This window comes from Balaenoptera borealis, assembly GCF_965194805.1.
Source record: "Balaenoptera borealis genome assembly, chromosome: 10".
In the NCBI taxonomy this organism is placed as follows: domain Eukaryota; kingdom Metazoa; phylum Chordata; class Mammalia; order Artiodactyla; family Balaenopteridae; genus Balaenoptera; species Balaenoptera borealis.
The window spans coordinates 87,283,257-87,298,366 of NC_138874.1; the positions used below are offsets into that span (position 1 = coordinate 87,283,257).

General features: G+C 44.4%; 1 protein-coding gene across 1 annotated transcript in view; it reads right to left on the reverse strand.

Moving 5' to 3' along the window:
• The window catches only part of TLL2 (tolloid like 2), a 138,408-nt gene that overhangs the window by 106,240 nt on the left and 17,058 nt on the right, over positions 1-15,110 (reverse strand). Inside the window, exon 2 of the mRNA XM_082406510.1 lies at positions 1,089-1,199. Within this exon, the coding sequence (XP_082262636.1) occupies positions 1,089-1,199 (111 nt within the window). The remainder of the gene's footprint in view (positions 1-1,088; positions 1,200-15,110) is intronic.

Here is a 15,110-nt window from a genome sequence, read left to right on the forward strand (position 1 = left end):
ATAGGAAAACTGAACTTTGGAGATGTTAGCAAGCTTGTCCACACTGTCTGCCTGGCGTGAAAGGTCTCTTTGAAGTCAGAGGTCACATCTTATTGCTCTTTCTCTCACCAGCACCACATTAGATCCATGATAGGTGCTAAAAAAGGGGGGCGGTGTATAAACTTCAGTTATACAAGATGAATGTTCTGGAGATCTGCTGTATCACATCATGTTTGTAGTTTATGGTACTGTATTGTACACTTAACATTTTGTTAAGACAGTAGATCTCATGTTAAGTGTTCTTACCACAATTTTTTAAAATCCTCAAGAGAAAGGAAGGGAGGGTGGGTGGAGGGGTGGCAGGTAGCAGAGACAGTGTAGCATCAGGCACACACAAGCCTTGGTCACCGGATAATAAGCCACAGTCAGCCACACAGCCTATCAGCTCCCACAGCTCAGTGCCTGGGGCTGCTTCTGAGAATGGAGATTCCACAGAGGGGAGGCGTCCGAGCCCAGTGGGCAGGGAGGTGAGGAGAAATCAGGAGACCAGTCTCATTACTATTCACCCCAAGGTGAAGGCAAGGAGGAAAAGTAATCAAAGGAGAAGAGTAATCAAAGTCTGACACCCAGTCTGTGTTTCCTGCCCCCAGGGGATTGTCACCTGGCTTGTAGGCCAAACAAGTGCACAATACCACCCCACCCCGGGGCGCCCCCCCCACCAAGCATCTTCCCACTGCTAATCAGTATCAGCATCACCATCAGATATGCCCTAAATGGAGCCCATCCAGGAATTCTCTCCATTTGGGAAGTGCTGGACCCTGAGGCCAGAGTCCTGAGAACCTATGTTGAGTTCAACTCTGAACTCTCTGAGCTCAGGGCTGAATCTTTGGATAAAGAGGCTAATGAAGATTTTCTTAGAAGGATAAGCAAACTTGGAGGCTCCACCTTCACAGCCTGCAACAGAGAAGGGGTGACCCCTCTGGTTTTCCACTGACAGGTGGGCCCTGGACTGACAGGTCAAATACCTATGACTTGTGGTCCACATCACCCCGTGCTGGAGTCCCTGACCCTTCTCTCCAGGGCAGGGGTGGAGGGGACGCAGTACTTACCGGTGCTGTGTCCTGTTTCCTCCACTGACTGCTTGATCCAGTCACGGGTTTGGTTGATGTGAAATAACGTCAGGTCCTCTTCATCTAAGGCAATGTCTCCCCAAAAGACAGCTGGGAAGAAAAAACAGAAATGGATCAATTTAAGCTGGAGATCAAGGAATGAATTTACTAGTGGCCCAGAGGGTATTGGAAGCTCAGTAGTAAACTCTAGAAAAGATAGTCCATCCAATCAAATTTCTTCCTGAGCCTAAGAGATAGGACTGGTAGAAAAAGAACAACAGATAATAAATCTGTGCATCAAAGCCACAGGGCTGGGGACAACCACAATAAAGATCAAAGGCCTAGGTCTGTAAGGTATTTTGAAAAGTCACCCTGTCTTACTGTCACTGTAGGCAGCTGTGGGCAAAACCACCACACAAAGACAGCTGTTTCTCCCTTCTTCAGAGTTTTCAGGATATTTTTTTAAAAAGCATAATATAATACATGATACTAATGTTCACAATATTTGCTTCCGTTCCCTGGGAAAAGATTCTATTTCCCTTCCCCATTGATGTCAGCATTGGCCACTTCACCTGTTCTGGCTAATCAAATGTGAGAAGGAGCTTTAAGAGCTAGTGTATGATTCACTATGTCCTCATTCCCTCTCTCAGAGGACAAGCAGTGGCTCAGATAGGGGTGACTCCAAAACCCTAAGTTCTGGAGTAAATATGATATGGAGCAGAGGGATGGCTGATTAGGATGGATATATAACATGAATGAGGAAAATAAAAACCATTATTTTTATAAGTACCTGAGATTTGGGGCTATTTGTTACTGCAGCACAACCTCTTTATCCTGACTAACACAGAAATTGCTATCAGAAGTGGTATGTTTCTTGGTAACAAAAATCCATTGTCTTTGGGCCAGGTAGTGGGTATCAAGGAAACTATTACTGAAGGCTGGAAGAAGGCAATCAATATTACACAGTGATGAAGTATTTGGTAAAACTATTGCCTGCATTAACTTGGAAGGCAGATGGAAGGCAGATGATGAACTAAATGAGCTTATGGCTTTAAGTGAAGAGATGGGGAGTCAGAATGTCAATAGCACGTCTTGGTTACCATTAGCTGTGTTTGACAAGATACTACAAGAAAGATAAGGGCTTTAAAAAGAACTGGAAAAAAAAAAAAAAAAGAACTGGGCATGGAGGCATCATGCTCCCTGATTTCAAACTATATTACAAAGTGGTAATAATTAAAACAGTATGGTATTGGCATAAAAACAGATACATTGATCAATGGAACCAAATAGAGAGCCCAGAAATAAACCCATGCTTATATGGTCAATTAGTTTATGACAGAGAAGCCAAAAATATACAATGGGGAAAGGACAGTCTCTTCAATAAATGATGTTGAGAAAATTGGAGCCACATACAAAAGAAAGAAACTGGACCACTATCTTATACCATACACAAAAATTAACTCAAAATGGATTAAAGACTTGGACATAAGACCTGAAATGGTAAAACTGCTAGAAGAAAACATAGGCAGTAAGCTCCTTGACATAAGTCTTGACAATGATTTTTTTGAATATGACATAGAAAAGCAAAAGCAACAAAATCAAAAATAAATAGGTGAGGACTTCCCTGGTGGCACAGTGGTTGAGAGTCCACCTGCCAATGCAGGGGACACAGGTTTGAGCCCTGCTCCGGGAAGATCCCACATGCCACGGAGCAACTAAGCCCGTGTGCCACAACTACTGAGCCCACGTGCCACAACTACTGAAGCCCACATTCCTAGAGCCCGTGCTCCGCAACAAGAGAAGCCACCATGATGAGAAGGCCGCGCACCACAACGAAGAGTAGCCCCCGCTCGCCGCAACTAGAGAAAGCCCATGTGCAGCAATGAAGACCCAATGCAACCAAAAATAAATAAATAAAATAAAATAAAATATAAATAAATAAATAAATAAGTGAGACTATATCAAACTAAAAGTCTTCTGCATTGAGAGGAAACCATCAACAAAAATGAAAAGGCAACCTACTGAATGGGAGAAATTATTTGCAAACCATATTCTGATAAGGGGTTAATATCCAAAATATATAAAGAACTCATACAACTCAATAGCAAAAATCAAACAATCCAATTAAAAAATGAGCAGAAGACCTGAAGACACATTTTTTCCAAAGACATACAGATGACCAATAGGTACATGAAAGAGGCTCTATATCATTAATCATCAGGGAAATGCAAAACCACAGTGAAATATCGTCTCATACCTGTTAGAATGGCTGTTATCAAAACGACTAGAAAGGCAAGTGTTGGCAAAGTTGTGGAGAAAAAGAAATCCTTGTGCACTGTTGGTGGGAATGTAAATTGGTGCAGCCACTGTGGAAAACAGAATGGCGGTTTCTCAAAAATTGAAAAATAGAACTATCATGTGATCCAGCAGTTCCACTTCTGAGTACTTATCTAAAGAAAATGAAAACACTAATTTGAAGCGAAATCTGTACCCCCATGTTCATTGCAGCATTATTTACAATAGCCAAGATATGGAAACAATGTAAAGTGTCCATATTATTCAGCCATAAAAAAACCAAAACCTTGCCATTTGCAACAACATGGATGAATGTTGAGGGCATTATACTAAGTGAAATATGTGTATCTATATCTATATAGATATTTCATATATATACAAAATAGGTAAAGAGAAATAGGTGGAAGAAATAGGTGAACTCTTTTTGTTTTATTGTTGTTGTTTAAATAAATTGAATTAAAAAAAAAAAAGAATTGAGCAATTTATAGTGGGAATGAAAAGGAATGGAGAGAGTCCAGAAATTCAGGGACTTGAGGAGTTGGAAGAGCCAACCTATTCTCATCGCTAAACAATAAAACAAAAACTGAGAAGGCCTTTGAGTAACAAAGACTGATTAAAACTCAGGCTTATGGTGTAGAGAACTGGGAAACCTCATACATTGCTAGTAGGGATGTAAAATGGTATACTCCCTAGGGAAAGCTACTTGGCATTTTCCTAAAAAGTTAAACTTATCACAAGACCCGGCAATTCCCCTCCTAGAGATCTTCCCAAAAGAAATGAAAACATAGGTCAACACAAAGACATATACTCAAATGTTAATAGCAGGCTTATTAATGATTGCCCCAAACTTGAACACAACCTAAACGTCTATCCACTGTTGAATGGATAAACAAAATGTGATCTCTCTATACGATGGAAAACCACCTAGCAATTAAAAAGAGCAAACTATTGACACACGCTACAACACGTATGAATTTCAAAAACATCATGCTAAGTGAAAGAAGCAAGATGCAGAAGACTACATATTATGTGATTCCATTTATATGAAACGTCTAGAAAGGCAAGTTTATAGAGCTAGAAAGGTTAGTGATTGCCTACGGCTGGGGGTGGGAATGAGACTTGACTATAAGTGGCCATGAAGGAACTTTTCCAGGTGGTAGAAATGTTCTAAAACTGGATTGTGGTGATGGTTGCACAACTTCAAATTTGCTTAAATCTTTGAAATGTACACTTATTTTCACCTTGTTGAAATGTGTAACAAAGCTGGCTCAGCCAAAGATGGTTTCTAGCTGCCTGAGCCCCTCCCACCTTCCTGAAGACTTAGCACAAGTTCACAATGCAGTGCCATCTCTTCCTCAAAGAAAAAACGTCTGTGTCAATGATGGTATTCATAGTGGTAGATAATCAGGAACACTTCTCACATTCTGAGAGCAGAAAGAGAAGCAAGAGGGCGGATGGAGAAGGGAGTAGATTAACAGGACCTGGGAAGACTCCAACAAGCCAAGGAAGTGCTCAAACTTTTGTGCTCGTGTATTCCCAAATAATTTTTAAAAACCACATATCCTTATATATATTGTGAGCCTGACATTTATGATTTTTCACCATGAGTTTAAATGCATTTTTTATTTTGTTCATAAGAAGTAAAAAGAATAGTAAACATTTTATAAGATGAGGATTGACTGTAACTGTAATAAATGTTTCATGATGTGATTTGGTAAAATAGATTTAACCACCTTATTGAATAACACACGCTGCATCAGAAAGAAAACAAGGAATTATTCATCTTGGTTTTTATCCACGTATCTTGAAATATTAGAAGTCCAGAAAACATTTCAGTTATACTTAAAAGAATCACTGTCATTAACTTACTCTATTTCAGTTGTTCTGAATTCAAAATATTCCACTAAGCACCAAGCACCCCCCTTAACAGAAGTTCATACAGATAGGAAAAGACAGGAGAAAGCCAGGTGTAGATGCCTTGACTCATCATCAAAGACGGCTGCTCTGTGACCAATCGTTTCTCGTTTTCCCTTTAGCACTCAGAGGTTTTTGTACCCTAGCCGATGCACGCAGTGGGATTCAGGATGAGTGACAAGTGAGGCTCTCTTCTGTAAAGTGGGGTAAGGATCACCATGACCAGGGCATCCTCCAGTAGTTTTAACAGAATCTTACAGAATAGAATCTTATAATAGAATCACGTAGAATCTTATATGGAAGCACCCCTTGCTAAGTCTCTGGTGTCCCTGCACACATCAGTTTGCAAACCAGAGCGTGACAGAGGTCAGGGCAAGGTAGCATAGGGCTGCTCTTCAGCAACTGCTTCCTAAGTCAGAGGGCTGCTGAGAATTCTCCTCTTCTTGCACTGTCCCCAGGGCTTGCTCAGCCCACCTTGGTCTCCATCTGCTTTTGAGCACTTCAATGCCCAGCACTCAGGCGTCCTCTTGACCTCAAAAGGCAGTAGCCCCAGGCTGATTCCCATGCAAGGAATTCTTCCTGAAGGCACTTCCTGCCTGCAACTTTTGTATTGTTCACCTGTGGAGGCAGGTTGATTAAAAGCATATGCTTTAGAGCCAGAGGGATCCTGGGTTCAAATCCCATTATTGCCATTTAATAGCTGCGTGACCTTCGGCAAATCACTTGACTTCTCTGAGCCTTCTCCCCAACATCAGGCTTCAAACCAGAGTGACTGGCACCCCAGAACAGAGGTCCAGAATCAGGATGCCATCTCCAGTCCTACCCCGATCCCGTTCCATAGACATGAGCGTGTTGTGCAGAGAGGCTGAGTGATTTCTCCACAATCACTTACCAAGTAACTTGGCAAAGGCGAGACTCAAGTCCAAGACAATTCTCATTATGCTCTGGTCTAACCTAGCAGAGTAGAATCTGTCCACATACAACTGGGAGCCAGGGGTGAAAACCCCAACACCAAAGGGGCTTTGGATATTCTAAATAAGCCTGAGGCAACAGTGGGGAGTCGCCACCCCAGACTCCTACCACAACATGCTCTTCCTCACATAGTTGCTTCAAGGATCTCAACCAATGCCTTGTAGGAGAACTCAAGAATGATCAGGAGTCAGCTTGGAGGCAGGTGGTGTCACTCTGGGATTCCCTGGAGGTCACAACTCCATGTCAATGCAATATCTACTATGGCTCGATGGCTCCTCTTCCAGGAAAAAGGCACAATAAGGAGCAGACTGAGGGAGGAAGGCAGGAAGGAAGCATTTATTGAGCCAAGCACACAGGAAGGGCTCTGTCTGCAACCTAAGAGACGGCATGGATGCCACCAGAGCCTCCGGCCAGGCTCACATCCCGAGAGATGGGCTCCGTCTGCACTGGAGGGACTTTGAGGGCTACGTCCATGGAGTTATGGAGGGAGCCCACTTCTGAAACAGCCTCCCCTCTCAGCTAGAGAAAGCCTTTGTCTCCTGTTTTTTTCCAAGATAGTTCTTGCCGGCCTCTCCTGAATGTTCTGGAGGGTTGTTCCAGAAGGGTCACAGGACATTCTATCCCACCTGAGCCGTCCTGAGTCATGAGGCCACACTCTAGAAAACAGCCATTCTACTCCAACTTCTCCTGTGTGATCTCATCACAACCGAAGTTAATTCACTTCTATCTGTACAGTCTCATGAAGGCAAGGACTGTGTCTGCCTGCCCCACAGGTCCATTCTCAGCACAGTCGGCGTGCAGGAAATATATGTTGAATGAATGCCTAGAGGAAGCTTCAGAGAACTGTCTTCTGCCTTGAGTCTCTCCACCCTAAGATGGAATTTGAGACCCAGCAGAGCTTCTAGACCCTTCTTTAAAGGTTATTTACACCCGAAATAGAAAGACGTGCACATTCTCCTGTAGGGATGGTCACTGTGTCTCAGTCCAACAGGCCAAGGCCATGTCAGGAAATGAGGACAGGCCATTAGCTCTTAACCCCATGGGAGATAGTCACCAGGCCACACTCAAGACTAGCAAAAAGTATTATGCACAAAAATCAGGTTGAATAACTGTCCTGGCTGGGAAGCCACCATAAAACCAGGACCCAAGGTACCACTAGAAGTTCTGTTAATGTAGGCAAAGATTTTTGCCAACTTTTTTGGCTGCAGTATCCCTGTAATGCCCAGAACAATGTCTGGCATTGAGAATATGCTCAGGAAATATTTATTGATAAATTAATGAAAGGAAATGAAAACTAGTAAAAATATATATTGACAAATTAATAGAAATTAATTCTATTTATGTGAGTTCAATCCCCAAAGCAAGGTCAGATTACTTCCCAGCCACCTGCCTGGGAAGTAACCATGTCTCCTTCCTTTTGAGATGATGGGAATGTCTGAAAACATTAAACTGGTGAATTTTCAATACAGAGTGAGTCTTGTTTCCTGCATCCATTCTGCCACTGTGGCCCCAGTGAGGGAAGAAGGGTGAAAGCTACTTCAGGGAAGGAGCTGGATATGACGCAGGGGAGTCCCCATCAGACAGAAGGGGGAGTAGGAGGAAGCCCTCCACGTCAGAGGACAGGAGCGGGACATGTGGTGGGAGGGAGCCTGGGCACATAAGGCTCTTAGCCAACTCCCCAAGGCATAGCCCAGTGAGGCTCAAGTCTGGGAGAAGCTGCCCATCCACCACACACAGGGGCAATGGGACAGCATGAGTAGAGGGGAGTGTCCAGAGACGTGGGCCCAGGGTGCTCCCAAATCTGGCCCCCAGCACCTGGTGTCTGGGGCTCTGGGTGCTCCCACATGCCTAGGGAGGATGCAGAGGTGCCGAGAGGGCCAGTGGACCAGCAGAGCCCTGAGGTCAGGGTGAAAAGCCACAGAGGAGGATTTATAGCCAGAGCCAAAGAGTCAAGAGTACAGGCTTCACCAGCAGAGACCAGCATGTCAGGTTGAAATGCTAGAGCTCAGCAGATACTCCTCAGTATTTTATTTTATTTTAATTAATTTAAATTTAAACTGCCACATGTGGCTAAGTGCTATAAGTATATAATGTAAATAATATAAAGTAAAAATTTATATAATGTACAGCAATATAATATAAATAATATAATATAAAATAAAATAATAAATTCTGTTTAAAATAGCAGCAAAAAGCATCAAATATCTGGGAAAAACCTTGACACAAAAAGTAGTACTATGTTGACATTGTAAAATTCTACTAAGAGCTATAAAAAGTGACAGGAAAGGAAAGACATACTCTGTCTTTCTCTGAAATGTTCTTTCCAAATTAATGTATAGGTTTAATACATTTTAATCAAAACCTCAATAATTTTTTTATTATTGACAAAATGATATTACACTTCATCTGCATAATTAGGTGATAACAGTCAAGAAAAAGAGTACCAAAGGAAGGCTGGTCTTGTCTGACATCAAAATATGTTATAAAGCTTCAACAACCCTGCAACATGGGATAGTCTGGAAGCAATCCCTAGTCTATATAAGAAAATTCATTTATGACAAAAGAGGTCTCACAAATTTGTGGAAAGAGTGGGACTAATCAATGAATTACGTTGAGACAATGGGTTAGCTCTTTGAGGAAAAATCAAGTTGGCTTTGAACCTCACACTATACACCAAAATAAATCACAAATAAATAAAAAATTTAAAAATTAAATCGTTATGGCTACCAGGGGGTAAGGAGGGGAGGGATAAACTGGGAGATTGGGATTGACATATACACACTACTATATATAAATAGATAACTAATAAGGACGTACTGTATAGCACAGAAAACTCTACTCAGTACTCTGTAATGGCCTATATGGGAAAAGAACCTAAAAAAGAGTGGATATATGTATATGTATAACTGATTCACTTTGCTGTATAGTAGAAACTAACACAGTATTGTAAATCAGCTATACTCCAATAAAAATTAATTAATAAAAAAAACCATAGTCTAACTAAAAAAATAAATAAATAAAAATTAAAATTAAATCGACGTATTGGTTGAACAGTACTTAGGATCTAATGAGCCAAGTCTATACATTCAAAACACAGAGCTACTGAATTGTTACCAAAAGGCAAAACATGTCAGCCTCCTAAGAGAAGACTCTCAAAGGAAGGACTCCTATCACCCGGGTAACTTTCTTCTTCTACCACCGCCGACCCTTGGCTACTCAAAGTGTATGTAATCTCTAGACGAGCAGCATTGATCTCATCTTGAAGCTTGATAGAAACACCCACTCCCAGGGCCCACCCCAGAGCTGCTGAATCGGAAGCTGCAGGACGTGTGCCCAGAGAAGTCTGAGAAGCACTGACTCAAGGCACCAGGGGCTTTGCCTCCAGCAACCACGCCCCCTCAGTCCCAGGCTCCCCTGCACCTCTGTATGCCTGTCACGGCTGCCACAAAGAGGTCAAGCAGGGTAATTCTTCACAGAAATGTAGACCTTGAATGGATAGGCCATAGGAAAGATCTAAAAGGCACACCAATGGAAATGCCGTCTGCTCCAGTCTTGGCTGACCCCACTGGACCTCCAACCTGCAATTCAGGGAGTTGCCACCTGGTGGTAGTGTTTTGTTATGAAGCTCTGGATAGTGACTATTTCAGGAATAGATTATGAGATACAATAGGAAAACTGCTTTTCAGAAATCAAAAACAGAAACCTTTAAACTAGTCAAATAAATTTTAAAGCTATTATATAATAAATTTAAAAATATAAAAGGAGACATTTTAAAGGAATACTTTTGAATGATATATAATCAAAGATGTGCTGATATTTAACAACTGCCTGGTGAGGAGAGAGCCTTAATTTGTAGTGTTTGCTCATTTCCCTGGTGTAAATACTCTCACCGAGGCTGACTTCAAGATCACAAAACATGGAGATGGAGAATATGTGTACACTCGGCTCTCACAAGCAGGTAACAGCCAGCTCTAGCACACTACTGTAATAACAATAAATATCTGTAAAGTCTCTCAGTTTCTAAAGTTACGTCACGTTCCCCATCTGATTCCATAAGCCTGATTCTCGAGGCTGCAAAAGATGACCTAGTCCTTGCAGGGAAAGGCCCATCACTGCAGCTCCCATCTCAGGGTCTCCACAGCACAGCATCTTGCCCAAAGCAAACAGCTGAAGCAAACAGCACCCTGTTCCAGGGATCAGGATAAATGCCTTCTATAAATTAACTTCAAAGGAAGGCCCAGAGAGGAGGTAGGAATTGGCCAAGGTCGTGTAGGCAGGATGAGGTTTCATGGGTGTTCTAAGTCAAAAAAGGCCTCCCTGATTCCCAAATCACAGCCCTCCTCCACCAAGCCAACTTTTCCCAAAGTTTCACATTCTAAGAAGTTAATAAGAAATGCTATTGTAACTGAGCAGGACCCTATGAGGCCTTCCCAGAACAGACTTCTACCCATGTGCTCCACCCACCTTTTGTCTGTTGAAAAACTTTAGTCAAAGAATAAATTTAATCAGAGAAGTGAGAAAATGCAGAAAGAAAGGAAAACAGTCAAGTAAGACAAAATAATAATACTTTAGCCGTTAAACAAAGTCAAGGACCTTTAGTTCTTCCTCAAGGACTACTGATACTATTCTGAGCTGTGTCCTTTGAGCTGTTTTGCAGATACTGAAACCCCCCACCAGGTGGAAGAAGTTAACTGTACGCTGTCCACAGCACGCAGACCCCAGACCCGTTGGAAACAGGAGGTTGATGATGCTGACTCCCAATTACCTCACCACCAACCAATCAGAAGAATGCCCACGAGCTGATCACGACCTGCTCCTTGAACACTGTAAGACTCCTCACTACCCCTCCAGGGCGGGACACGCAATCTTGAGGGCATTAGCCCCCTGTGGTCCCCTTTGCCTGGCAAAGCAATAAAGCTTTTTTTAAAAATTTATTTTTATTGAAGTATAGTTAAATTACAATGTTGTGTTAATTACTGCTGTACAGCAAAGTGACTCAGTATGCATATATATACATTCTTTTTCATATTCTTTTCCATTATGGTTTATGACAGGATATTGAATATAGTTCCCTGTGCTATACAGTAGGACCTTGTTGTTTATCCATTCTATATATACCAGTTTGCATCTGCTCATCCCAAACTCCCAACCCAACCCTCTCCCACTCCCCTCCCCCTTGGCAACCAGCAGTCTATTCTCTATGTCCCTGATTCTGTTTCTGTTTCATAGATAGGTTCATTTTTTGGGGCCACTTGGCACAGCTTGTGGGATCTTAGTTCCCTGACCAGGGATCAAACCCGGGCCTCCCGGCAGTGAACTGCTTTTCTTTACTGCAGTACTTCTCAGAGCCTTTACAATCCTAACAAACATCACAACTCTCGAAGAGAAAGAGAATGCAGCATTTGCCAATGTGGTTGCCCTGGAATTTCTTTTCACTGAATCTTCCGTCCTAAGGAACACCTTTTAGAGACTGCTGCAATGCTCAGCAATCTTCCTAGGACTAGAAGGGGCCCTACTGGTCATTGGCTCCAACCCACCATGTGATGCATGAGTGGCCTCTTCTCACAACCCTCCGTTGACAGGGAGCTCACACCCTTCCAACACATCCCCCTTTATCTTGAAACAGCTCTCTCTGTTTCTTCCAAATCTGGTGTTTTAATTCTTCTCTAAGGACCAAGGCACTGAAAAGGAAGGGACTGATACTTCTTGAGCACCAGCCACATGCTAGGCTCTCCACACTCTTCTAACCCTCAAGACAGCGACTCTGTGCAATAAGCATAATTATGCTCTTTTTTCCGATGAGGAAAGTAGGCTCAGAGAGATTAGGCAACTTGCTCTAGGCCACCTCTCAATTCTAACTCCCAACTGCCATGCGTCTTTGCCTTGAAGTAACCCCTGTTGCTCAGGCAGGGATGGAAGCGTGGATAGGAAGAGGGACTAACTCAGCCTTGGGGGTGGGATCAGGGAAGGCCTTGCAGAGGGGGTGACACTTGGGTAAGAAGGTGACATGTGAGCAGAAGTCTGGCAAGTGGATAACAAGAAAAAGGGCATGCTGGTCAAAGAGACAGCATGTGCAAAGGCCCTGAGGGGAGAAACAGTGAGGCACTGTCAGGCAGGAGCAGAAGGCACCTGGTGAGGGGCCCTGGCTGAAGTGGGGACCCAGTCACGTGGACCGTCAACGATAGTGAGGCAGGAGGTGAGGCTGCAGGAACCGAGAGGCTGGGCAGGGGCAAAAGGAAGTCTCAGACACAGGGAACGAAATTCCAGGGTTATTAGAGCACCCAAGATGGAGCTGGGCACAAGGAGTCCCTCACTCGGGTGCAGCACTTCACAGTTTGTATCCCCTCCACACACACATTCTTCCCCACCCCACCCCACCCCAGCACCCTGCTCAGGGCCTGGCAAGGACCTTCAGTTCTGGGACGTTCCGTTTTCGTAAGTGAGCCAGTGAGAGAAGGAGTGCTCCTCACCGAAGTCCCAGGGGATGGCAAGGCAAAGGCGTCAGCCCCATTTCATGGGGGAAAGCCAGGCTCAGGGAAGTCCACGACCAGCCTGTTAACTTACAACTGTGAGAAGGGGGCGGGGCTTGAGGGCAGACCTCTTGGCTCTAAACTTGGAGCCCATTCACTGCCTCACAGAGGACCCCGTTTCTAGAACTGGGATTCAAGGTGGGGCCTGATCTCATGGTCAGCGGTAAGAGCTCCGTTCCCAGATGAGCTGCTGGCCTGTCCAAGACCAGACAGTCCAGTGGGGGTGACTGGAGGGGACAGAGGACAGGAGGGGTTGGCCAGAGGGTCCTTCACAACCCTCCCCCCAACGCCCCCTGAGATCCACAGAGTCTCGAGGAGGGATTCTGGGGATTCTAAGTGGCCCCTGGCTTGGGGCCTGCAGAGCTGGGAGGTCTGTGAGCCAGGCAGAAGCCCAGCCAGTCAGAGGGAGACCCCTTCAACTCTACTGTCACCTTCTGTTACCAGCCACACCCTCCCCAAGACTGCTTCCTGGCACCCAGAGAGCGGGAGGCCCAGGAAGGGCTGCCACGGCTGGGGGATAACTCCCCGCCTCACCCCCTGCAGCCTTCCAGCCCATCCCAGCCACAGGCCCTGCCCTACCCCAGGGCTCACTCCAAAACCAGCAGAGTCCTGGATTTATCCTGCAGGGGTGACCTCCAGCAGGTACTAACCTGACCTCATCTCGCCTCACCTCCACCAACCAGGCCGGTCCCTGATTTTCATTTCTACACTACAGCCTGGCCTTGCAGGTTTATTTTTCAATTAGTTTCCCACTTATGGGCCTAATCACAAATGTTCCACGGTAGAGCTGCATCTTGGGACACGAAAGGCCAGAGTTAAAGCAGTATGGAATCACAGGCATGGCCTACACTGGGAAGAGGGCGCTTGGATGCTGCATGTGACACTGGGTGGACCACTTTTCCCTTTGGTGTCATTTTTTTCACCCATACATTGAGAAAGCTGAACCAGCTCAGGGATTCTCAAGGCGGGGCCACAGACCGCTTTGTCAGAAGTGTCTAAGGAGTGTTGATACACAGATCCCAGGCCCCATCCACATCTACGGAATCAGACTCTCCAGGGACAGGGCCCAGGAATATGCATGTTAAGTTCACATCCCGCCCACCCCCACAGGTGACTCACGGTCACTGAAGTTTGGAGACCAATGGAGGTGATGTCTCGAGGTCCCTCTAGCTCTAATGTTTGGTTTCTACAATTTCTATTAGAGAAGCGTAAGGCATCTACCCAGGGATTGCCATTTGTCCATCCCAGTAACAAGCTGCTCAGGAAGGACCTTGCTAATGTTCCAGAAGACAGTCACCTGGAGAGAAGCTGAGACTACCTTACCGGAGGAGCTAAATCTGGAGCCTTTGAACCATTGGAATTTCTCTCAGGAAACAGGGAGGGGCCAGAGGCAGGGAGAGTTACAGGGAAATCCTACCCAGAGACACATTTAGTTCACTTCAAGTTTCCAGCAGAGGGATTTAACAGGTTTAAAGCAGTTTTCTATGAATCTTTGTCAAGGGAGTGTATGTACAAACAAACAGGGAGGTTTTTTTTTTAGTGAAAAGTTAATCGGCTTAAAGTGTGCAACTAAATAAGCAAAGCTTACATTAAAGTGACCCACAGAGAAAGGACCCCATGGAAAGAAAGTTCCAGGAAATACAATATGGCCTCTATGTTCTTTTGTAGTTCCACGCTATAAATATTCATGGGGCGGTGTTAATGGGGTCCACAGCTCTATGCAACCACAATAGTTTTTTTGTTTATTCTCAGGACCATGAACTTTGAAACCATGAACCTAAATTTCAGGACTCTGCACTCAGGCATGTTTGCAGAGCAGGAGGCGAGAGGTGCAGGCTTGCGGAGGACAGAGGAGAGGAAACAGGGCGAGATGTGAATCATGCCTCCTGGATCTTTTGGTTGAGATTAAAGAGGAGAATCTGTTTAGTATGGGAGACCTCCGTCTCCAGGGTCTCCAGCTGCTCCAGCCTGGGGAAATGGCCTTCACAGGCATGGAGGGCTTAGTTACTCAAGCATATGGCAGAGAGGGGTGGGGAGCTGGAAATAGTTTAATTGGATCAAACAGACTTTTTGCAAGTTCTACATGAAAGACTTAAAAAAAAACCCAAACTAGTTTGAATCATGGCATTTCTAAGATGGAGAGAGTTTAAACGTCACCTAAGCCATGTCCTTGCTTTCCACGTAAGGAAACTAAGGTCCAGGAAGGTTAATTGACTTGCTCAAAGTATCACAGGTAGAAGCCACATCTGCTGACTCGAAACCAGTGATGGCAAATATGAGACACACATGTACCCCTTTTAGCCTCTCTGTC